This window comes from Echiichthys vipera (assembly GCF_963691815.1).
Source record: "Echiichthys vipera genome assembly, chromosome: 3".
Taxonomy (NCBI): Eukaryota; Metazoa; Chordata; class Actinopteri; order Perciformes; family Trachinidae; genus Echiichthys; species Echiichthys vipera.
Window position 1 is genome coordinate 5,904,023 of NC_139828.1, and position 26,337 is coordinate 5,930,359.

The 26,337-nt window shown below is 42.6% G+C and overlaps 1 protein-coding gene across 1 annotated transcript in view; it reads left to right on the top strand.

Annotated features, from left to right (window-relative positions):
- fnbp1l (formin binding protein 1-like) overlaps nt 1-25,165 on the top strand; it is a 48,406-nt gene extending 23,241 nt beyond the window's left edge. Inside the window, exons 2-15 of the mRNA XM_083911577.1 lie at nt 7,797-7,912; nt 9,300-9,350; nt 10,809-10,956; nt 13,075-13,137; nt 14,307-14,411; nt 15,323-15,451; nt 16,162-16,308; nt 16,466-16,693; nt 21,104-21,213; nt 21,767-21,899; nt 22,064-22,158; nt 22,880-23,064; nt 23,443-23,480; nt 24,537-25,165. Of these exons, the coding sequence (XP_083767703.1) occupies nt 7,797-7,912; nt 9,300-9,350; nt 10,809-10,956; nt 13,075-13,137; nt 14,307-14,411; nt 15,323-15,451; nt 16,162-16,308; nt 16,466-16,693; nt 21,104-21,213; nt 21,767-21,899; nt 22,064-22,158; nt 22,880-23,064; nt 23,443-23,480; nt 24,537-24,677 (1,689 nt within the window). The 3' untranslated portion in view covers nt 24,678-25,165. The remainder of the gene's footprint in view (nt 1-7,796; nt 7,913-9,299; nt 9,351-10,808; nt 10,957-13,074; nt 13,138-14,306; nt 14,412-15,322; nt 15,452-16,161; nt 16,309-16,465; nt 16,694-21,103; nt 21,214-21,766; nt 21,900-22,063; nt 22,159-22,879; nt 23,065-23,442; nt 23,481-24,536) is intronic.
- The last annotated feature ends 1,172 nt before the right edge of the window (nt 25,166-26,337 follow it).

A 26,337-nucleotide genomic window follows, 5' to 3' on the forward strand; every position in this document is an offset into this window, starting at 1 on the left:
GACAGTGTAAGCATTTACTAAACCTCCAACCTACAGAATAGGCAGGTAGTCGGACTAGATCAGGCAGTCCTCCCATTCATTTTGAATGGGGGTAGTGCACTTAGGCTGCCGCGGACGTGGGGGCTGCTGAAAAATCCACAGCGACCTACGGCAAAAAGTTGAGACGGATTAAATTTTTGGAGAAATGCAACCTGACGTCACGCTGCAATGGCCAATCATGTAACAGGCGATCAGACGTCAGGCGTCCCAAACAATATATAATCTAATAATCTGTAAACATCCTGCCTCTATCACTCTCTAGTCTAAAAAATCTGAGGGTAAAAAAAACAAAACACAAGCAGTTAATTGCCCGTGAGTGTGTGTGACAGTTTGTTTTTCCTGCAACAAAGCTCCATCAGGACGCTCCGTCCCTCCATCTCTTTTCTTTCTGTGTGAAATGAAGCTGCCTTTGAGGGCGCTGGGAAATGTCGAGATCGTCACAAAGATCTGACAGAAAACAATAATTGAGAAACCTAAAGTCTATTTGTGTTACTTCAGGGGATTAAAGAACAACAACAGGGCATCACACACACGGGCCATTTCAGTGACTCTCTCACCGCCGCACAACCCTGCGACGAATCGCTGAAGCTGCCTGTGGTGTGTGACACGAGGGCTCTCTCTGTTGAACGCTCTCAGGGGAATCAGTGATCAAAATGCAGTAATTTTAATCTTAAAACTACCTTCAACAGAGAGTTTGTAATGCACTAAAGAAGCTGGCTGTTCCTCAGGCCCGCGGAGCAGTGAGGGAGGTGAAGTCAGTGTGCCAGTGCTCCTGTCTGTTTTGACCATAGATGGAAATTGGAGAGTTTTCAACGAAATAAACTTTTTTTGCATCATATCCAAGTCTGTTCAAATCCAGATGCTCTCAGCAAGGAAAAAGCAAAGTGTGTGTGTTCGTGTGTGTGCGTGTGCGTGTGTGTGTGTGTGTGTGTGTCACATATATTTATAGTTTAGGATTCGGGTTAAAAGAGTGTAAATGAAAGTATATGTATAATACAATTGTCGCCCCATTGTAAATAGGCTGAAGTTCATCGAGGTAGCACCCGCGGCCCTTTGCTGCATGTTTCCCCCTCTCTCTCACCCCATTTCCTGTCTGTCCTATATAATAAAGGCTTGGAAAACTGCCAAAAAAATAAGATTCTTCTGCAGTAATATTTTATAAAAAACTAGAAGAATTAAAGAACCTGTTCGTACCGACCCTGTCATGCTACCTTGTAAGGAAGGAATTAAATAACGCGAATTTAACGCGAATCGTGCTAATCGCCTCGCCAAAATGTCACCTAACTTTGGAGTTACATTTTCACTTTGGAGTTACATTTCATGACAATATTATCAGCATTCATTTGTGTTGTTACACAGACGTTGACAAAAATATTGTATATTAATCACAGATGCACGCCTGCTCTCCTGTCCAATTTCCTTCCTGCTTGTTTTCCTTACCTCCCTCTCAAAATGCCACTCCCCCCCCCCCCCCCCCATCTGATTCCTGGAAGAGATCTTCTTCTTCTGCTTGTTTTCGAGGAAGATGAACACAGATGGACACAGTTAAAACACATAAACACACACACACACACACACACACACACACACACACACACACACACACACACACACACACACACACACACACGGTGGGAAATGTCAACTTGTCTGAAACACTGGCATCACTCACGGGCCCACGGGCTCCGTCTGAACTCTGTGTGTGTCTGTGTGTTTGTGTGTGTGTGTGTGCGTGTGAGAGAGTGTGTGCTGGAATTCCACAGTGTGTAATTAGTCTTTTGTCCTAGCGGCGTTTTCTATGCTAATTAACCTGCCTCCTCCCGTGGAATGCACACGGGCCATCCGGCTCTGTGATTGGCCGACAAGGGGCTGTCTAGACGTCTGATTGGTTATCAGGGTGTACTAAAGACTGGGACGGGGCATCTTGAGCGCCTCTCGTCTGGGAGCTAAAATGACTAATTTATTCTCTCACCCTGAGAGTGAAGCTCATTAAAGCAGAGCGGCGGCTTTGTCAGCGAGAAACGCAGCGGAAGTAGAACTGTGACCCATTTTTGAGTTTGAATCAGAGAAGGAAACAAATATTAATGTCCATTGGTCCAATTAGACATGCGCCCTCAAACATTGTGCCAAAGTTAAAGCCTGGTATAATACTCAATTACACGACTACTTCGATGTGGATTCCTTATTCTGAGTCTTAGAGCCTACTCACACTGTCCTTTTTAACCGTTTTTTCAGCTAAAGTCTAGTACCTTTAAGCAGTGTGAGTGCACCCGCTCCGCGCTCAACTGCGGCCAGCAGGCCGTCCACGGCCCGCTTGAAAGAGGTGGGCTTTAGCGGAGCCGTTTGCACATGTACAAGCACGAGCGTGCGCACGTGTACGCGCACGAGCACGAGCCCTACGGCAGTAGCGTTATGTGCGCCTGTTCGGACATAGTAAATAGAAGGACGGACCATGCGCGGACATTTAACAACAACAACAATGGCGGTGAAAGGTTCATGTTGATGTGATGCGGAGGTGGAGTGTTTACTGCAGATTTGGTCGATGAAAAGATTCAAAAACAGTCGACAAGACGCACAAAAACTCAGAGGTCTATGGAAAGATTTGTAAACAAAGCCACACACACGCGATCAATGCGTGTGACGTGTTACGGCGTGATGTCGTATGGACAGCAAGAAGCATTGGCCGGCCCTGGCAGTGTGAGTACAAACGGGGCTGGGGCGCGGGGGGGAGAGGGAGGGGGACGACAAGTACCCTAAAGTCCGGGTCGCGGTCCGGGAGGACAGTGTGAGTACGCTCTTAAATATGTACTAAGCAGGACATTTTACAGTGGACGAACAACTTTGCCAGTGCTCTTTGGTGGGCAAAGTATTTAAAGTGGTCACTATATCTCATCTCGTCTTCAACCGCTTATCCGGGGTCGGGTCGTGGGGGAGCAGCTTTAGCAGGGCACCCCAAACTTCCCTTTCCCGGGCCACATTAACCAGCTCTAACTGGGGGATCCTGAGGCGTTCCCAGGCCAGTGTGGAGATATAATCTCTCCACCTAGTCCTGGGTCTTCCCTGAGGCCTCCTCCCAGCTGGACGTGCCTGGAACACCTCCCTAGGGAGGCGCCCAGGGTTCATCCTTACTAGATGATCCTGAACCACCTCAACTGGCTCCTTTCAACGCAAAGGAGCAGCGGCTCTACTCCGAGTTCCTCACGGATGCTGAACTTCTCCCCCTATCTCTAAGGGAGACTCCAGCCCCCCTCCTGAGGAAACACATTTCGGCCTCAAAAATATCTTTGGCATTTCTGTTTGTCAGTTTTCTTATTGGCCAAAACATACACAAAAACAAAGCTTTTTTTGCGTCATGCATCACTGAGCAGCTTTCATAGAAATGAACAGGGCTCCGCCTCTAACGCATCTCCTCTTACATCCATGATCAAATGTCGTCCTCTGCCGTCTCTACTTTTCTGGGTTGCTGCATCCAGCAGGTGAGCAGAGAATCCCTCCTAGAGGACAGATTTTGTGATAATAAATATATGCAAATATCTCCTCACCAGAGTTGCAGCCCCAACATGAACCTGTTCACGTATCTTGTTCATACTGAAGCGTGATTTTTAGTGTCGGATCGCTGCATGGATGTCCACTAGTTCGAAATTGCATTAGCCAGTTAACCTGCGTTCGAACCCTAACCTATGGTCCGAGCTCAAACAATGAGCACAAATGCTGTTTTTTCTCAGTCCAGCACACTTTGTACAACCGCCCCAATGCACTGTGTGGTGGAGGGTGTGTCCTGTGTTGTTATTGTGTTGTTTGTGAAGGCGTCCCTTCCTGTGATTATGTGACAGGATGTTGTGTTGCTGCGACTGATAACACGGATATCGGTTCACCTTTTCTGTTGCTATCAGAGGTCCGTTTGCATCAGTATTTACGAATATTGTGCTATTACTTTGTAATAACTTAGAAACATTATGAGAAACAGTGCTGGACCAACTGGTGAACCTTTATTATGCAGCATATATTTAGTGTTTTAAATTATTTATTTTGTACAACAGGTTTGCTAATGTTTCATTTATGAAGCTCACATTTGTATATCTGCTCAACAACCAAGTGAACAAAGTGATTAAGTCTATTTTTATTGTTTACATTTTTTGACGCTGCAGTGGACATAATTAGAGTTTATTAAGTTTAGTTAAGGTTTAATCTACAATACATTATAAAGAACATTTGGTTATTATTTGCAAACAAAAGCAAGAACCTTTTCTTTTGCCAAAAAAACATGAACCACAAAAATACAGTTACATTTACTATCTAATTTGTTTAGGAGGAAACCATATTTAGATAGGAACACAGCTACTGTATTGTGTCGTTAGCAACAGCTAGCAACAGCTAGCCTCATGATGTTGTACCGCTACAGTGGGAGGCCTGAATGCCAGTGAACATGATATCTGTTACAGTGCAGTGCAGGTGCTGCAGCAGCGTGGGTTACTGAGTGACTGCACACCAGATTGTAGCCCCCGTTCACATTCAGTCAGTTAAGCTTTAAACCACCCTCATCATTTCCATCCTCCTACTCCTTCTCCTGCGAGCTGAAAGACCCGGGGCACAAAGATGCTGTCATTTCCCCAGTGAGCCCATCTGCGCTCAGCCTGCCACAAACTACAGGATGAGCTCATACCCTATTACTTATTCATAGACACCGTCACAAAGGCTGATGCAACCACACAGACACACTGGCTAAAAAGGAGGTGGACAGGCGTTTGTTTTGCAGGCCGGGCTTGTATCAGACAACAGAGGCAACCAGACCAGCAGGATGCAGATGATGATGACAGAACTAACAAAATCCTCATACGTCTCTGTGTAAAACACTGCTCATCTTTGTCACCGCGTCACGTTTTGGCTGCTTCTTTGTGTTTGAACTGCAAAATCTGCTTGAAATTGGCCGCGAGACACACGGCACTTGTTTGCACCACTGAGAATTTTTTTTCAGCGTGTTTTTTCACTGATGAAAACTGGCAGGAGTTCTCGCGGAGTCCAGTGGATTCTGCTCACTCTGCCAGTGCATAACTCACCCCATCACTGGTTTATTTTAACGTGCCGGGGCGCTTTTGTTTGTCTCAGTGGTGTAATTTTGTCAGCCTGCTCTTGGACTCACGGCTGCTTTTTGACTACAGGCGATCTCTTGTTTTCTGTTTTTGAATTAGTCAAATGATCCCTTCCAGATCACAGTGGAAATATGGCCCCGGAGCTACAGGCTTCAATGAATCACTCATGGTGGTCCTCAACGTACAGTGGCTGCACAAACAAGAACATATTGGACTGATAATTGCAAGCTTGATACATTCAACGTGGTGTTCTGACTCAGTGATGTATCTGTCCTGACTTTTATCTTGGTGGTGTGGTGGTTAGAACTGTCGCCTCACAGTGAGAGGGTTACTTGTTCGAATCCCGGCTAGGGCCCTTCAGTGTGGAGTTTGCATGTTCTCCCCGTGTCTGCGTGGGTTTTCTCCAGGTTCTCCGGTTTCCTCCCACAGTCCAAAGACATGCAGGTGTTAGGTTCATTGGTGACTCTAAAATTGCCCCTAGGTGTGAATAGTTCTCTGTCTCTGTTCGTCTCTATGTGCCCTGCGATAGACTGGCGTCCTGTCCAGGGTGTACCCCGCCTCACGCCCGCTGTCAGCTGGGATCGGCTCCAGCCGCGACCCCGACAGGGACAAGCGGTTGAAGATGAATGAATGAAATCATAAACTATGGTGATTCTTTCATGATGATGAAAGAAATTGAACTGTGCCGTTTGTAGGGGTTTATTATCTTGCTCAAGTACATTAAAGCAGTGCAAGTGGGATCAAGCCCTCGTCCTCGGGTTAAGCATTGAGGATTTGCTAAAACACATTTGTGACAGAATCGCTCATCTACTCACCTCTACAAACAATACTGCTCAGCGAGGCTGTTTGAAAGGCTCCCAGCTGTCTTTTGTATTTGAAGGAAACGATAACTGAACAAGGAGGTCAGCTGTCTCGTGTTTCCCTTGGCGACCCTTATTTGCACCAGTCCAGGCCTTGGTTGTGTTGACACACAAACAGAAAGGCACAGAGAGGCATAAAGAGCGGTAGCTAGGGCGGCACACTTAATATCATGATTTCAGTGAACGGCTTATCTCCACCTTTTTAGATTGTCCTGTGTTAACTGAGAAGTTTCTGTGGTTTCACAACAGTCAAAGTGTTGATTTAAGTTGCCACACATCCACTATTGCACGCCTCCACATGTGCTAACTTTAGGATGAATTCTCATATACAGGATATAACAGCTGAGAATGGATGGATGGATATTGAACACTATGTTGGCTTGTCACTGTAAAGATGCAGATCTGATCTCCAGTCCAGAGAATTCAGGGTTTAGAAACAAACAAGCAGTGGCTGCCCCTCCCTCATTACCACCATGTGTAGTGCCCTTCAACACAGTGTTAGCATGCAAGCACCGCAGCGGGAAACAGATAAGACTGTTTGTGCTGAGCATGTTCCAGATGTGAACGTGTGTTAATGAGTGTGGAGCAGAGTGCTGTTTAAAAAGAGTGTGTGTGGTGAATGTTTTTTTAAATCTAAATTTTTAAATCAGGAACTTTCCCCAGGGTCTGGGAACCTTTGGAGTAACTCATTATGTCTTGACAGTTGGGAGTAGGGTCTAAATTTAGTATCTGGAACTTCCGAGGAGGTTTCCAGGGATGGCGGTCGCTGATTGCTCAAATGCACATATAAATATCGTGACTTTTAATTTCAAATTGGTCATTTCTTACATTAAAAACGTCCCTGTATGGAGGGGCAAAAGGGTGGAGATTGTTTATTGTCTGTACAAATAGATATCTGACAACAAACCAGCTGATATAATCCCTTTGTTTGTGTGTGTGCATATGTGCGTGTGTTCGCGTGTGTGCGTGTGCGTGTTCGTGGGTATGCGTGCGTGCGTGCGTGCGCTAGTGTTCAGGGGCTGTAAATGATTGTCATTTTCCAGTTGAGCAGAGCCATTGTAGCCAGCCTATCTATCGTGAAGACACACACAAACTGACACAAACAGGGGAAAATTTCTCGTAAACAGAACCGATTCACTTCATTGTGATGGGATCATGTGTTACCGCCGTCATGATGTCATTAATATTATGATAATATCAACATTTGCTATAAGAATTGCTTGAACAGAGTGTAGTAGAAATTGCATTTATTTTCATTTCCTTCAGGGCTTATTCTTTATCTTTTGGCATTCATGTATAATTTGTTTGGATCATGGAAGCTAATTTTTTTATTTTGGCATTTTTAATTCTTATATTGATCATAATTTTGGCTCCTTGTAATGTAAGTTGCAGATGGCTTTGTCATCATCTGAACTAGTTTGGGTTGAAATCTGCTTTGATTTAATGAGACCTGCGTAAGATGAATACACGGCAGAAATGAAACACTTACCGCTGAGTCACTGGCAGGAGGACATGTGTGTTTTATTTGTGTGAATAAGAACAGGCTTATATCCAGGCAGACTGCTGAGTCATCTGACCCTGAATTTTAACCCCACGTGTCGGAAAGAGACAGTTTTACATCCAGCTTTCGAGGCACCTCTGTTTGACTTTGCATTCATTCATTTTCCCGATCTGCTGAATCCTTTCAAATGTGTTTTTTTATGTGCAAAATGAGTCTTTAATGTGTTTTTCATTGTTTCGCCATGACAGACGTATTACTCAGAATTAAAAGTACCTTTTCCCTCTTTTTATCCTCTTTCATCTTCAGGACCAGTTTGATAATCTGGACAAACACACTCAGTGGGGGATCGACTTTCTCGAGCGCTACGCAAAGTTTGTCAAGGAGAGGCTGGACATAGAGCAAAACTACGCCAAGCAGCTACGGTAAACACACACACACACACACACACACACACACACACACACACACACACACACACACACACACACACGTGATGATGTTGTGAAGCATCCCAAATACAGCTTCAGTTGCTCAGTACAGACAAACTCATTTTCGCCCAGACTAGAGGTCGACCGATATTGGACTTTTAAAGACTGATGGCCGATTAATCAAACAATTAACATTACATTGTATTTACGCTCGTCTTCTGCGGCTAACATTGTTAAAAGCCACTCTCACAAACCATTAACGTCTGTGCATTCTCCTGGGGAGGATCCTAAAAGTGTGCGATTTCATTTCATGAATAGACAGTTTATATGTGCCCGAGTTGTTTGGAGGAGACGCCAAACGCCAAATTGGGAAGTAAGTTAAAGGAACAGGTGATTTATTTCTCGGCTGTCTGCCGCTCTTTTAGGCAAAGAGCTGAAAGTGTTGCATTGTATATTTGAGGGATAAAGGTTTTTCCATGAAGTGGAGAATTGCTTTCTGCGTTCTCATCTGTGGTGAACACAAGGTTAATAGATTTTCAAATTTCGTCGTAAGAGATACAAAACATCAGTAAATAGCCCACTTGTGTAATTTGAAGCTCGTACATGTCCTAAATGAGACGACATCACGCCGTACAAGAGAAATCAGGTGGAAGCTGGTGGGTGGTGTAGTTTGTTTAACGTTAGCTTTTTACTTCTGGAGGATGCATTTTATCCACAATGGTTGGGTAGGTTTGCGTATGATTGGGCGGCCTGGCCTCATGTCCAGCACATATTACTGAGTTCAGATACTGAGTTAACAATATCAGCACCAAGTAAAATGTTGAGATAAAGGTTGACTGCTGTGTTTTATTTATTTGTTTTTAATCCAATGTCGGAGCGCCGGCTGAGACAATTCAACGAGCGTAAACCCGGTAATCCTCATTAAAGCAGTTCAGTCCCAGTGGTTGATTTCAAAGAGGGGGAATCCCCATCAGAATACATGAAACACACACACACACACACACACACACACACACACACACACACACACACACACACTCTTCTGCTGCAGGTCTGAAGAATGATCAAAGATGGAGCTGTGTGTTGATGTTTTTATCGTGCATGTAGTTCAGAAAGTAAATCAGGCAGAAAGACTTTTTTTCATGACTGAAAACACATGCACACACACACACACACTCAGACACACACACACACACACATACACACACACGCACACATTCCTCTGCTCTCTAGTTAAATCGTTAACTCGTTGCTGTACTGGAGTCTGTATTGTCAGCCTGAGGGAACGGACAGGAGGAGGCTTTGATGTTTTAATCTTTGATTCATTTTTCATAAAACACTGAGATCCTGCTTCTCTCTCTGTCTCTCTCTTTCCTTTCAGGAACTTAGTGAAGAAATACTGTCCAAAACGCTCTAAAGAAGAGGAGCCGAGGTGAGTGAACTTAGAGGATTTGTTCTATCTTTCAGCCTTTATTTACTTTTGAACACTTGAACACTGTAAGGGCGGAAAATGCCTGCTAGACAGTATCATTTTATCCCACTGGTGCTGGGAAAAACAGCAGTACACCACACAGCATCAATCCAAATGTTTTATTTTTTCCAAATAGTTTTTCATGGCTAAACTACGTGGTATCGGATCGTTGTATGGACTCATGTATTTATCGATGCCAGTATTTAAGGCAGTATCTGAGACATTTCTGTCATTTCAGTGCATCATGTCAGCTCCCTTTTTCTCTTGTTTGACGTTTCATTTGTACACGTAATGTATGACATTTTGCCGATCCACTCAACTGTCATCCTCCCTGCAATTGGACTTTCCAGTCTCCAGTGAAGTGCGTGCCAAACTGGCTCTACGCAGAACACCTGGCGTCTATGCTACGTGGTCTTGATGATGATCACTGTCTGACCCAATCATAAAAGTAGAGAAGCATACAGCTTATCCTAGGTTAACTGCAAAAGTTCGAAGTGTGTTATACTGTAGTCTGCAATGTCAACATATTGTCACCATTAAGTCATGAACAATATACATAAATCGTGCCTTTGTGAATGGATTTAGAATCAGAACAGATGAGAATTACAAATACCGAGATGAAAACATTTGGTTGCAGGTTTAAATTTTTGTGCAGAATGTTAGTACAAAAAAAGGGCCAAAGGAGTCATTTTTGCAACATAATATAGATAGATAGATGAATGGATAGATAGATAGATATATAGATAGATAGATAGATGGACGGATAACTTTATTTATCCCCGAGGGGAAATTAGGTCATCGTAGCAGCGGTACGATATCAGAAATACAAAACATAAAATACAATATAAAATACAAAACTACAATAAGAGTACAGTATCGCAGATTTAAAACACTATATTACAATATACTATGTTGATTTAAGGTGCAAGAGAGAGAAAGGTGCATTTCAGTGATAGGTCACTTTGAATAGTGTGAGTTTATTCCCTGAGTGTCGCTCAGCGTTGCTGTGCAGCGTTGTTGTGCAGCGTTGTAGAGTCTGATGGCAGCAGGTAGGAATGATTTCCTGTGCCGTTCTTGAAGGCAGCCAGAATATGTGTAATTTGAAGGTTTTCGTTTGAAAAATTAAAATGATACAGCAGATTCATGCAATAATATGAAATATGACACCATACACAGTACACAGCATCAATCCAAATGTTTTTTCTTGGCTACACTATGTGGTATTGGATCGCTATATGGACTCATGTATTTATCGATGCCAGTATTTAAGGCAGCATCTGAGACATTTCTGTCATTTCAGTGCATCATTTCAGCTCCTTTTCCTCTTCAGTTCTTATTGTTTGACTGCAGATGCATCTGGGAACAGACCAGAAAGAGGAAGCATGTTGCTGATCAGATGTTTAATGTGGATGCATGCAGGTTCACATCATGCGTGTCCTTCTACTCCGTACTGAATGAGCTCAACGACTATGCCGGTCAGAGGGAGGTGGTGGCGGAGGAGATGGCTCACAAGGTGTACGGAGAGCTGATGCGGTACAGCCAAGACCTCAAAGCTGAGAGGAAGCATGTGAGTACACCAACAAGTTCATACGTCACTGCTCTCTGCTTATTATTGAACACAAGTGACACATGAGGTTAGTTTTCAGGGTTTTCAGTGCATCTACTGATGATTAAGACCGCATTTCCCAGAAAAACCTGTTGCTTCGTAACGGATGTCGCCGTTTGCCCTTTGTATCCTGTGTGTTGCCTCATGTGCATTTATTTTCTGTTTGGATACCCTCGAGAGGATAAATATGTTGGATGTGATGTTAACCATCTGTCTTTTACTTCTTCCACCATCTGCTGATGCAGTAAGCTCTTTGTGCTCTGGAAGAACAGCGCCCTCCTCTTGTGTGGCGCTGTAAAGCATCAAATACTCAGTGACACACTATAAGGCACAATGTACTGTACATGCTGTTGTTCCCAGTTATGGTCTGAGCCATACTGATGTCTTTAAATGATGTTGAAAAACTTCTTTTAGTGCAACAATCCCACAGACAATGAGAGGTCGTTGATTTGTTGTGTAGCTTTTACCCCTGAGAGGAAACATCCTCCATATAATACTTATTTTTAATCTTGTTTCTACTTGTTACGTGTCAGCGAGGGATTTCCTTTCAATCACATATAACACACACACACACACACACACACACACACACACACACACTATTTTTGAGGGTTAGGGTTAAACACTTTCCTGCACTTTTATCCACAAATGAATGGGGCATATGTTTATATATATACATGTAAAGGAAAACCCAGGTGACAATTTCAAATATAAAAATAACAATACGACCCGGAAGAACCTCTTCTATGAATGAATTCTCAGAATCTTAGATTATTATTATTTTTCTGTTCAACTCCGCTGTAGTCGACAGACTAGAATTCAGTCTTTCAGTTATTATTTTTCATCTATTCATCTTTTGATGCACTCATTTCATCTATTGATGTGGAGCCTCAACAGCGTTTCTCCTTCTCTCTGTTTTTTGTTTGCACCCGCTGCTTTTGACGTTGCGTACTGCCAATGTGGGATTTCCAAGACTGATACTGAGACTTTATCAGAGTATATCTCCCATTATTATGACATTACATTCTGAAGAGTATCCAGTTCTAGAAATGAACACTGAGAAAATAAACTATAAATAAAACTAAAATAAATAGCTATATAGACATCCCTTCTCTATGGCATTTGCGGACCACGCTCTGCTGGAGAAACAATGTAATGACACCGTTTTGAAATCACTGCACGCATCGTTTTTCTGCATTTTATGTTCTGTAAAAACATTTTCACATGTTAATGCCAATAGATACCTAAATGTCTTTGATTGGACAATAAACTGTCTGGCTCTATTTAAAAGTAGGTAAAATGTCTTACATGTATGAATGTTTCATGTCAGCCACACATCAATCTGTGATGTAAAATACATATATTGGTTAGTTAAGCAAAACTTGTGGTAGAAGGAACAGGTCAGAACAGCCCTGACTTAAGGTCGACTTAATGACCAGCTTTAATTGGAGCTTTTCACCATATCACATGGTCTTGTAGGACTTGAATTAATGTGAAGTGAAGCATCAAAGTTCAGTCTTAAACTCGGGAAATTGTTGATTTGACAAAATAACAAACTTAATAACAACTCTCTTCTGGACTTTTAACCACATCACGCGGTCTTATTCAGCGCATGTCAGCAGATCCATCTCCATGACAACTCTGCAAACTCTATCTGCCGATGGTGATACAGCTGAAGGCTCCAGAAAAAGATAATAAATAGAGCTCGAGCTGAGATTATTTTCTCAAGTTATGTAGAAATCAGACATACGGTATGAAATGTGATGTCTCCTAACAATATGGTCTTTTCACTTGTAATGCAAAACGGTCATAATGATGTAATGCGTAACTTGTTTCAGTGCAGTTAAGTCTAAATGTGTTATTTTATAGCTTTAGTGACTGGACCCTTGTAAATCTGTCAGCACTTTCTTATCCACCGGATTGTTGGTCTGTACGTAGCTGTGACTCAAAATTGTTTCAGTCCGGTCATCTGTGTATGTGCATATGAATGTGTTCTTATGCACTATTTATGTGTGTTTTCCTGTGTCTCTTGTGTGTGTGTGTGTATGTGTATGTGTGTGTGTGTGTGTGTGTGAGCAGCATCTACAGGAGGGCAGGAAGGCCCAGCAGCATTTGGATCATTGCTGGAAACAGATGGACAACGTAAGTGAGGAGGGAGGGCGAAGGGGGAGGGGCGGAGAGGAAAAAATGAAATGTTTAGTGTAAATATTCTCTGTTAGGGACAGCCAGCTGTACTCGTCTCATGCTTGTTTGCACAAGGAATGCAAGAAATGCAAACAAAGGTAACTGTGGGGCAAATGGGGACACCACCCCGCCCCCCTCCCCCAACTTCACACATACCATTATTTAGTGAAGAGACAAATATGGTATTTAAGGTCCTTGTATGTGTTTTTAGATACACGTTAGTGTCATTGCTTCTCTGTGCAGTTCTGTCCAATTTAATAGAAAGTAAAATGTTTTGTTTCTGACTCTGAAAAGACAGCAGTGACCTTTTCTTCTTCCTGGTAAACCTCCCGGTCTGTGGGGACCAAGGACAGAGGCCAGGAAACACACACACACACACACACACACACACACACACACACACACACACACACACACACACACACACACACACACACACACACACATACACGCACACACACACACACACACACACACAGACCTCAGTGTGCACCAGCCCCTCCCAAATCAATACAAAGCAGAGGCCCCTGTGCCACATTCGGCCCTCGACGACCTCCTTTTTGGCTCCTAAAAGACTCCAAAGAGAGATTCCATTTGTTCACGTCTAAAGTCATTTAATTGCATTTGCCTGAGTTATTTTATAACAATCTGCTCATTACAATACTTTTACTTAACCACCACAGTTCCATAAGAGCTAAAAAGCGAATTATTGCTTGTTTTCTGTATAAATAATGCACGTCCAGTCACATTTTTGGTCCTGTCGCACATTAGTTGAGTTACTTTCCTCTGGCACATGTGATGGAGAGTGTTTCAGTGTGTGGTCTGCACGACTTTAATAGTGACTACTCGGTGACTGGACCGTAATGTCTCAACTATTCACTGTTTCCTTCCCTACTAATGTGACCCAGATGGGCTGGCAGGAAGTAAACTATCTCTCTGCCTGATTCATCTCCCTTGTTTGGCTTGTTTTAGAAAATGTATTCACATTTTTATTTTTTTTATTCACTGTAGACTCTTGGAAATAGGGATGGTGCATTATAACGAAGAGATTATTCAGTATATATTTTGTGTTTCTTTATATATTTAACACCATGCTTTCTTTCTTCTTCTTTTCTTTGTTGTTTTAGAGTAAAAAGAAGTTTGAGAGAGAGTGTAGAGAAGCAGAGAAGTCCCAGATCTCCTACGACCGGTTAGATAACGACATCAACGCCACCAAATCAGAGGTGGAGAAGGTAGGAAGCCCCCGCCTGCAACACAACTGCTGTAAATAATCTGTTTGTCTATGAATCCAGCTTCTCCTTTCTTGTATTATCGGTGAAAACACCAACATGCTAACTTTAAATCTATAATGAGCACATGACCGAAGACGGTAAGTGATTGGATGAGCTGTAGCTTAAATCTGCACAGGGTAGAGACTAAACACACAGTTCTTTAATTCTTTTGACATTGAAATCCACATTTCAAGTCCAACAATTCAATAATAGCTTCACCTCACTAGCCTCATACCTAACATTTAGTTTTTCTTAAAGTTAAAAGTGTATAATTGATGCCTAAATTATACTGTAGCTCCTCTTTTTCCTCCACACTTGCTGTATAATTAGACTACAGTAGGTGGATTAAGTTCAAGCTCGAAGGAAAATAAACCTTTCCAAGTAGAGGTTAAAGCAGAGCCCAGTCAGCCCTGTTTTAAGACGAGGAACTGTCTGAAATAACTATGGAAATCATTTCTATTGCATCACCGCTTGTTTTTCAATGTGCCGGCTTTTGAGCCCTTTTCCATTTTCATTTAAATAAAAGCTGTGTTAGAAATGCTGTGTGTGTGTGTGTGTGTATGTGTGTGTGTGTGTGTGTGTGTGTGTGTGTGTGTGTGTGTGTGTGTGTGTGTGTGTGTGTGTGTGTGTGTGTGTGTGTGTGTGTGTGTGTGTGTGTGTGTGTGTGTGTGTGTGTGTGTGTGTGTGTGTGTGTGTGTGTGTGTGTGTGTGTGTGTGTGTGTGTGTGTGTGTGTGTGTGTGTGTGTGTGTGTGTGTGTGTGTGTGTGTGTGTGTGTGTGTGTGTGTGTGTGTATCTGTTTTCATGTCAGACGGGAGGTTGTTGAAGCCTCCGCTAATGTGTCTCTCATGTTTGTATGGATGTAATCGTTCAGGCCAAATCCCAGTTCTACCTGCGCACCCACATGGCTGATGAGAGTAAGAACGATTACGCTGCTCAGCTCCAGAACTTCAACGCAGAGCAGTGGAAACATTTCAACAACGCCATCCCACACATCTTCAAGGTACAGCAAACGGGTCGTGTACAGTAGCTTCACATCCATCTTTAACACACGTTTATTGTCTTCAGCCCCGACTAATTATATGAAAACTGACACTTCCACCCCGACATATTTGTTTTACTCCTTTTCAATACAAGATACAAGATTCTGACCATGCAAGCTTATTTTCCTTTATTAGTCTGGTAGCCTAATAACAAAGCAGACAATAGTAAAACAGCTGATTATTTATTTACTTGTAGATGTTTGATTCCTAATCAGGATTCCCTACCAACCCTGGACAATCTGGAAAACAGTTGACCAATTGTCCATTCATGACAAACACACGGACAATGAGAGAGAAAGTCAAATGTCCCGGAAAACTATTTCAGCATTCTCAGATTTATTCTGTATTCTACTCCTATCTCTATCTGAGCTCCTCAATGGATAACACCGTCATGCGAAAGGGTGGAATTATGTTCAGGATCATATAAACGTCCAAACGGTAACGTTAGTTTAAGGACAAGTGTTTTTAACAGGCTGTAACTTGCAGTTCGGGTTGTAGAGTGTAGAAGAAGAGTGTTTTCTCAGAGTGTTTTCTCAGGGATAAACAAAAAACATTTCTAATAAACTGACTGGGTGTTTAGGATCTGTTTACCGCTGAGAGGCTTGCAGAAGTGTCAGAATGAGCACTTTGTTAGTCGTGTTTATTCCATTTCCTCTGCTCCGTGTTACAGAATCTGCAGGACATGGACGAGCGTCGGACGGTGAAGCTCGGAGAGACGTACAGGTGCTTCGCAGAGGCAGAGCGGAGGGTCATTCCTATCATTTCCAAATGTCTTGAAGGAATGGTGTCTGCTGCCAAAGCTGTCGATATGCGAAAGGTATGTAGTAAGATGTTAGGAAAGAAAACTGTCCTGAAGAAGTCAGATGTTGCTTAACACGCTGTAGGGGAAGGTTGGAAAGAATGAACAGAGAAGATATTTTCTTAGTATCTCCTCCCTCTCTTTTTGTCCCCCACCGTTCCTCCCTTCTTCCCAGGACTCATTCATCGTCGTGGAGTCGTTCAAGTCGGGCTTCGAACCTCCGGGCGACTTCCCCTTCGAGGACTTCAGTCAGAATCTGAGCAGAACGGGGTCAGACGGGACCATAAGCAACACACCCAAAGGAGACAGAGAGAGAGACGGGGCCCCGGGGCCACGACCCGACCCGAAACACCCCATGAGCAGGACCAAGAACAAGCTGTGGCTGTTTGGGAAGAAACCAAAGGTACGAAGGGTGCAAGTTGTGTCTCTGTTGCATTATTATCTCATGAAGCCGGAGAGAAATTAAACACAAACAGGCCGACGACATTATATAGTTGTGTCTCGATAAAAAGATCTCAAAGTTCCTCCTAAAACAAGAATAAAAATAATAATAAAGAATAATTATAGAGCCTAACAGTGTGACTCGACCCTTTCAGGGGATTTATTGAAAAGCATCAGGACGCCAAACTAAGCTGTCAATGGACAGCACTTAAACAGCACTAATGCGGGGGTTGACCATGTTCCACTTTATCTCTAAAAGCATGAAAGCCTTTTAATTTGAAACTGAGAACAATGGAAAACCAAATAATTTGCTCACAGCTGAACTCATATTGTATCTCATACAAACACATAACGTTTTCATTGGGGCTGGGTTCCAACGGCAGCTGAAGCTCTGCGAATGGCTTCCTTTCAGCGCCCATGTTAATTAATTGAGCTGGTCTATTTTTACCGCGAGCAGAAGAAACAGACATTATGATAATGATATAAAAGAAATGTTATATGTGATATAAACCCTCTGGTTCTAACAAATGATAAAATATGCATTCAATGTTTGCCAAGTCTGGATTTTCCCACCCCTCTTCTTCTGTTGAGTCTCAGTTTCCCTAATTTTTACATTAGGAACAAGATCAAAACTATGTTATAGTTTTATTTATTTAGAGATACCCTGCTGTCACTGCTGTCTGTGATTGTTGTTGTTTAAGTTGCCGTATTTTCCGCACTATAGGGCGCACCACATTATAAGGCGCACCTTCAATGAATGTCTTATTTTGAAGCTTTTTTCATATATAAGGCGAACCGCATTATAAGGCGCATAGAACAGACGCTACAGTCGAGGCTGGGGTTACGTTATGCATCCATTAGATGGAGCTGCGCTAAAGGGAACGTCAACAAAACAGTCAGATGGTTGTTGCTTCCTCCACTTCCGCACCATTGATTGGTTCATGTTAAACTCTCTGGCTGCTGCTCTATTCCCGTGTTCTACTGCGTGACTAATGGCCTTGAGTTGAAACTCTGCGTCGTAAGCGTGTCTCTTAACAGGAGCCATTTTGGGCTCTTTACACAAACACACAGATGGAAATGAAACGGCACGCTTCGCGCATTCATATATCTCAACATGCACCGCGCGTTACTTCTTATACTGGGAAAATAGAGTCTTCGGCTGCTCACCGTAGTTGGAGACCTGTTGTGGCTCAATATTGGTCCATATATAAGGCCCACCGGATTATAAGGCGCACTGTCGGCTTTTGAGACATTTGAAGGTTTTTAGGTGCGACGTATAGTGTGGAAAATACGGTACATACTTGTGCCACAAATCTGTCACTTGTGTCTGGTGGTCAGTTCAGTAATTTGCACCAGTAAGTCTTATTGTGTTCCACACAGACTCAAAGTTAATGCTCCAGTTATAATCCCCACCCTAGAGCTGAACAGCACTGTTATTAGTCACATCCTGAACACTCATGTTTTGTGACTTTCTCCGCTCCTCAGTTGTACTCTCAGCTCGTCTCCAGCTGCAGGATTTTGTCGCCTTTCCAGTGTCTGTAACAACACCTTTTTCTCTGATCCACTCCTTGGACCTTGCCCCTCTCCATAAAGACCGTGTTGGTTAATGATTAAGTCTGCTGTTGGTTTATGTTGGCGTCATCAGCTGCCTCAGTATCAGGAACCTGTGTGATGGATCGCGTGTGCGTTTGTGTGTATGGATCAGTGTAATTGTTCAACACACTGTGCCCTACCTTTTCACAGGCGTGCCTCATACATGTAAGAATTAAAAGCCCCTGAAAACTTTCTCTGTAATGTTAAATATTCAAGTAAAACACATGAATCATTTATGCTAATATTGCTAAATCCTGATGAATACGTAGGGGTATGTGACATCACTTTTATCTAACGGAGCTCCGCCCACTTCAAACCAATGAAAAGAGACAAAAATATTCAATATTTCATGTGAAATAACTTCTTACTTTGCCAGAAAATACTGTGCTCATGTAGAAAATGTAAAAAAAACAAAAAAAAAACCAGCAAAAGTCAGGAATCATTAATATGAAACAGAAATGTGTAATTAAAAAAGAGAAATATATGTTTAACTGTAAAAATAGCTGTGCGGTGTTTATATAAAGAGAATGGGATGTTCTAAAATCTGACCCACCTGATCACAGAAAACAGTCATTTTTGAAAAAATGTTTTTATTTGACGGATGTAGAAACGGGGAGAGAGAGAGAGAGAGAGGAATGACATGCAGCAACGGTTCCAAGGGTGGAATCGAACCGTGGACGTTGGGGTTATACGTAACCACTTGGTTACTGTGGCGCTCCCGTGAAAGACTATTCCTTTCTTTCTTTCTTTTTAGTTTTTCGCACAGGTATTCCAGCACAGCGATGAAGAAATGAATAATTCAAGGTCGTTCACACAGAATCAAGCAAAGGCTGCGTTTAAAACGTTAAAATGAGTCAGCAAAGACGAAAGTCATACACGAGTCATGCTCATGACTCTTTCATGACTCAGTGTTTTCATCCTGTGAATAATATTCATGTAACCCCGAATGTGTCGTCCTGACCTCTGGCTTTGTCCTCTCTTCCTGCTCTCCCCCCCTCAGTCCCCTTCCTCCTCTCCTCCTCCTCCTCCTCCACCTCCATCCTCCTCCTCCCGTCCCCGGTCCACCTCCCACATTTTTCCTCCTCCCCGGTTCAGCGCTGACTTAGTGAGCCACTATCTGTCAGAGATAAAGACTACAATGCCCAGAATCCCCCAGAATTTGAGGGGCCTGAGGAGAGGGGTGAGACAGGAAGTAGCGTTGATGGGTTTTTGATTGACAGGTTGAAGCGTTTTTTGGTTTTTGAAAATTTCCACTTCAGGGTGTCTGCAGTTTCCCGCAAATACATTCAGACCTTCAGTGGCTTTAATATATTATTTTTTTAAATCTTTAAATCACAGTTTTTAATGTCGTAAAGCTCTGGGAGGTGTTTTCCTGGTCTGATTCAATTTATATTTCCAAAATGTTATTTTACCTTGATGAAACTCGCAGACACCATTTTGTGTGTGTGTGTCTCACTCATTTCTCCTTTTTCTGTCTTTGTCTTTCTCTCTTTCCCCTCCTCCCTGTTCTTACTCCCTCTATTTCTTTTGTTTTTGTGTGTTTCTTCCTCTCCTTTCATCTATGAGACAGACTTTTGCTCCAATCGCGAGATGGAGGATCCTTGGTGAAAGATAGGGTGCGTGCGTGCGTGCGTGCGTGCGTGCGTGCGTGCGTGCGTGCGTGCGTGCGGGTCTTGGAGGGTATTTAGCGTTCTGGTTGCAGTGTTGTGTGGGGAAAATGTCTTTTCAACATCAGGTGTGTTGCTCTGATGTTGGCCCGAGTGTGCAGTGATCTGTGTGTGTGTGCAGTGATCTGTGTGTGTGTGTGTGTTGGAGTGGCTGTGTAAGTATGCAGCGGCTTCAGTGCCAACCTAACACTCTAATTTGGTTTTCCTTCTGTCACAACTATCTTTGATTGGCTGCTTTTCAATCTGGTGAAAGTGGCCTGACAGTCAGTTTGGCTGCTGACATGATAAATGTTTTTAATTTTGTAATTTTAAAGAAAATTATGAGTGCTCCCTCCCTCTGCTCCCGTCTGACGGGGTTTCATGATGACCAACGAGCTTGTTGGTGGCTGTTTTGACGTACTGACAACTAACCAGCATCCCGTGTTGTTTGTCCTTTTTTTATTATTTTTTTTTACTGAAACTGTTGACGCGTCAGTGGTCAGTCAAGATGGTAAGTGTGTGTGAGTGTGTGTGTGTGTAGAGTAGTTATAAGAAGACCCAGCCGTGTAGGTGCTCATGCATGGATCCTCCCATAGTGTCCAGTATATAAACCCGGTAGTGACAGTAAATCCTTCTCCCCTGGTTAAATTAGATTTCCTGCCTCGTGTCAGATATAAAACACTTTCACCCACTTAAATACAAACACAGTTTCCCACTTTTTGTCCGTTTTTATCAATATTAATGTCAGATATTATTATTAGTGCACAGTAAACCTGGTCACTGACACAGTCCCAGAAAGGAGCTTTGGTAACTTCAGAAGCACAATTATAGAAAGCAACATGTGAAGAAAGTGAAAAAATAAGCTTTTGAGTACTTTGAATTATGTTTGAATACCAACCTGGCAAACATGTATTGGAATATTGAAATATGAATTATTATTTAGCCTCAGTTATTGGTTGTAAATTGGATTTCTCCCACTTGTTGTGTGGTTTTTATCAGGTCTCTCCACATCCAAAGAAACACATAGATTCACCTTTATTCTGTCTGTTGTTCCCAGTATCGTTCCTCCACATCACTGACTTCGTTTGGAGACGGTTTGTACTTTAAGTGCCTGCATTTGCTTTTACCACCAGGCCCCGTCTCTGGAGGATTTCAGCCACTTACCGCCCGAGCAGAGGAGGAAGAGGCTGCAGCAGAGGATCGACGAGCTCGGCAAAGAGCTCCAGAAAGAGATGGATCAGAGGTAGGGCTTCCAACACTTCACCTGCCCCCCCGCCCAGCACACATCTGGATGCAGGCATTTAAACAAAATAAGCTTTCTCCCCATGGAAAATAAGGCTGATGCAAATTAAGATGGGTGTATCACACAAGACACAAGACTTATCTGAATATTTTAACCCAATAAAAAACAGCCACTCCCACGACAATAGATGCAGTCAAACTCATTCTCTTTCCTATGAGATTTAAGGAAAATTGCCTTTTTTGTTTTAAAATCAGGCATTTTTATACCTACACATTATTTAAGTTTTAAGTTTGCTTGACATTTTCTTCACAATGGAAATGAGCCCTATTTTAAGGCTTTTTTGTGTTTTTCATCCTTGACCATTCAAAATATCTTGTATGGAGTCTGTCGTTGTGAACAGCCACACATTTACCTATCAAACACATATCCAGGAAAATGGCTATGTGGATGTCCTTGTGTCCTTGTGTTCCTCACTTTCATGACCTCTGAACGGCTTATTATCATCAGTCCATCCCATCAACGCCGATGCTTGTGTGCTTTGTGTCTTTTTCAGAGACGCCCTGAACAAGATGAAGGACGTGTATGAGAAGAACCCACAGATGGGAGACCCCAGCAGCCTGCAGCCCAAAATATCCGAGACCATATGTAACATGGAGAAGCTGCGCTCGGAAATCCATAAAAACGAGGCACGAGAGGGAGAAGTTTTAGATTCAAATAAAGTCAGACTGATGTTAGATAGCGGGAGATCTGTTCAGCTACGTAAAGAGACGCTGTGTGTGGATGATGGTGGTGTCGGTCAGAACATAATACTTGTGATACTAACAGAAGGCTCCTCCCTCTCTGTTGACAGACCTGGTTATCAGAGGTGGAGGGGAAGCAGAGCTCCAGAGGAGACCGAAGACACAGCGCTGACAACCACCACCACACTCCGCAAGGCAGAGAGAGGTAAACACTCGACATATACACACCGACAGAGAGAGAGCGAGACGTTCAGGGAGGTATTTATGAGTTACATGTAAAGAGTCACATTAATGTTTGTTTTTAAAAATCATAAGTAGATCAATTAAGAGTTTGCTTCTGTATTTGAGTGTTTGTCACAACAGTGAACAAATACAAATGATGTAATTCTTAATAGAGGCCGAGTTCAATTATTATTCTTAATTCAATTCTTCGTTATGAATGCTTGTGTTACTAGTAGTATTTCCATCATAGTACTAATGTGTAAAAATATGAAACTTGTATACAAGCAGGCGTACAATCGAACAAAAATGAATAGTGTTTCAGATAAAAAAAATGTATCATGAATTAATGAATTACCTGGGTTTAAATTGAGATTAAATACATGATTACATCATTATTTGCAGAAAACTTCCCGGGGCATTATTAGTAAATTTGATACACATAAAAATAAAGCTTTACAAAAACATATGCATGCCATTGCTTCACCTTTTTAAAACTTAAAACTCCATTATGAAGGTTAATTTGGTAATCCAGTGTTGCAGCTGACTCGGATGGTGGTGCTGCAGTCCTCATATTCCTACTAAAGTACAATTTTCTCCATGGGAAATGCATGCCGAGTGTCTGCTGTCGTATCTAAGCAACAGAGCAGTGTTGTATTTTAACCCTGCAAACACAAAGCTCAGTCCCGCCGCCTGTTTCCCATCAGTCCCGAGGGCAGTTACACAGATGACACCAGTCAGGAGCATCACACACCGCACCACCAGCGCGCCACACCCCCACAGCCCGGACAACCCAACCCAGGGCTGGACCCGCACGAGTTTGATGACGAATTTGACGACGATGACCCGCTGCCCGTCATCGGACACTGCAAAGCACTCTACTCCTTTGATGGTACGATAAAGTGTCCAGTATTGAAGGGAGAATTTGCTATGTGGGGAAGACGAGACAGGGAAACACAGCTGTAACACCAACAAGTTTAAAACTTGTGTTACGACAGAATAGGAACATTAAACACACTATTACTCTTTGGTTTGCTAAGCTAACTAGCCAGGTGGCTAACTTGGCAGTAAAACCAGTATTAATGTTAGCATGTTGCTAACAATTACTGTGGCTACTATCCTTGTTATCTGACAAGGTCACATGATGGAAGCATTTTCTCTTATCTCAGCTGTAACATCATTAAAGTTTAAACATGCAACGATGTCGACGTGTACCAACATGAACCTAAATTGAGTAGTTTGACCAAACTAACATTGGTGTGTGTTTCAGGTAAGAACGAGGGGACGCTGGTGATGGCAGAAGACGAGGTAATTTATTATTTTATTCCATTTTGTGTTTTCCTTCAGGTTGTGTGCAGACATAACAGATCAAGCCTTTTACAGCTTAATCCTGTATCTATAATGAACACACACACTAGTTTATTTTGACTGAATCCCACATACACTGTGCTGCTGTTGGACTACTCAGTAAAGCACCAACTGTAGATTAATTCGCTGCTATAAAAATAGTCCCCAACAGCGCAGGAAAAGGCCATTTGGCGACTTCAAGTGGAACTATCAAAAGGTACAAGAAGCGTTTTGAATAAATTCAACCCGGACACTGAGGCAAAGCAACACGTCTGCACTCGTTTTCATTGGGGTTGTCTCATTTATTTACAAACAGAAACGTGTGACAGAAGTTAAACTACACTTTGGGGCGGCAGTATCACAGTCCATAGGTGACTCTGCTGGGAACCGGAGGGTCGCTGGTTCAAGTCCCTGTGTGGACCATAAATGGAGCGTAGCCTGGTGGCTGGAGAGGTGCCAGTTCATCTCCTGGGCACTGCCGAGGCGCCCTTGAGCAAGGCCCCCAACTGCTCGGGGCGCTGGTCACTGGCAGCCCCCTCGCTCTAACATCGCACCATTAATTGCATGTATACAGGTCCTGTGTGTGCATGTGTGTGTATTTCGGGCCTGTGTGTGTGTAACATGAAAAAATAGTGATAATTGAATTTCCCCGTTGCGGGACAAATAAAGGAATTCTTCTTCTTCTTCTTCTTCTTCTTCTTCTTCTTCTTCTTCTTCTTCTTCTTCTTCTTCTTCTTCTTCTTCTTCTTCTTCTTCTTCTTCTTCTTCTTCTTCTTCTTCTTCTTCTTCTTCTTCTTCTTCTTCTTCTTCTTCTTCTTCTTCTTCTTCTTCTTCTTCTTCTTCTTCTTCTTCTTCTTCTTCTTCTTCTTCTTCTTCTTCCGTTTTAAAATATACATTTTGTGTTTCCTGTGGTCAGTGGAAGGCCTCGGTTCTTAGTAACAGGCTCCACATGTCTGTTGTATAACCTAAACGTACTATCCAGAACACCGTTTAACAACAACACCCCCTTCTCTGCAGGTGTTGTACATCATCGAGGAGGACAAAGGCGACGGCTGGACGAGGGCGAGGAAGCAGAGCGGAGAGGAGGGCTACGTCCCCACCTCCTACGTAGAAATCACCATGGAGAGGAACAGCAAAGGTGCTGTCACCTACATCTGAAGCTAACACTGCCCCCCCTCATCCTGTCTGTCGTCCTCTCCATCCTCCCTGCTTTTCTCTTCCTCACAATAACACGACAAACAAAAAGAAAAAAAAAAAAGACAGCATCTCAACACCTGCATGGACATTCACCTCTCGTCTTCTGATTTCCATCTCTGTCCTCCTGTGTACCCCTCTAACCCTGTGATCATTCGTCCTCCTCTCATGTCTGTGGGACTGTCAGAGGTGAGTGAGCGCAGAGACAAATGAGACAAACTTCAGAGGGTGTTTGAGTGATGTGTGTGTGTGTGTGTGTGTGTGTGTGCTGTTGATGAGGCATTTCTGCGTGTATGCAAACTGCTGTTTTGAGCCTTGCGTCAAGGCCACACCACTTGTTATCGATCAAAGTGTTTAAGTTTTATGTAATATATTATTTTTTTAATTATTCTGATGCTTCTGCGATTTTTTAAACCGGAGACGTTTAAAACTTATTTTAAGCTCTTTGGATCCACGTGTCGACATACTTGAGATGAGATAAGATGTTCTGATTCCATTTGTTTTTATTTCTGTGTGTGTGTGTGTGTGTGTGTGTGTGTGTGTGTGTGTGTGTGTGTGTGTGTGTGTGTGTGTGTGTGTGTGTGTGTGTGTGTGTGTGTGTGTGTGTGTGTGTGTGTGTGTGTGTGTGTGTGTGTGTGTGTGTGTGTGTGTGTGTGTGTGTGTGTGTGTGTGTGTGTGTGTGTGTGTGTGTGTGTGTGTGTGTGTGTGTGTGTGTGTGTGTGCGCACATTTGCACTCAGTTTTTGTTTCTGCGTTACCTGTGCCATCACACTAGGTGGTGGGGTTACACTTACAGAGGTTGGTCCGGTGGTGTATTATACACTTACAGGAGGATTTAGTCTTTTTTTTTATTATATAGTGGAAGTTTGAAAGGATAAAACCGGTGTTATTCTTTATTTTCACTGTCAACAAATCCCTCGAAAAGACCGAAAACCAACCATGTGTTAGTTCCTCAACACTTCAGGACCTTTGATGGATCTCAGCCTCAACACCACTGGTTCTTACTGAAGATGTTCAAAAGCAGCTCAAACAGCCGGGCGATGTGGCGTCACCAGACTCGGTTCTTTTTTTTTTAGTTTGCAGCGAGTTTGGAGCGAGATCACTTGTAATGCAGCTCCTAAATGATACTATAAACAGTAAATACACAGTAAGTTGCAATGCCAAACTCTGCAAATAGAATAATTAAAAGGCAAACACACACGTTTAAACTCCAAATTAAATCAGATAAAGGCTTTTATTGAAAATAGAAAATCATCTGTACATGATTTTAACATCGTCAATTTTTTTTGTACCTGAGGAAAATTAAAACTGTTGTTTTGTGATTTTTGCACGAGGTCTTTGTAAGCGGTTTATCTAACAGTTTTAATAGAAGGATTTTAGATGAAGAAGAAGTCAAAGGATCCATTATTTCAATAGAAAAAGCAAGAATAAGATAAAAGTTAGGTTTTTTTTTCTGTCTTATTCTTTTTATCATCCGGTGACTCCTGAAACCACTTTTCTAGTATTTCTTCCAGCAGCACAGAGAAATAAGAACAACACAGATACTATGATTAGGATCAACTCATTTATTGGTTTTGGTCTTTTCATGATATTTGTTAAGGAAATACAGAACATCAGCCTCATTA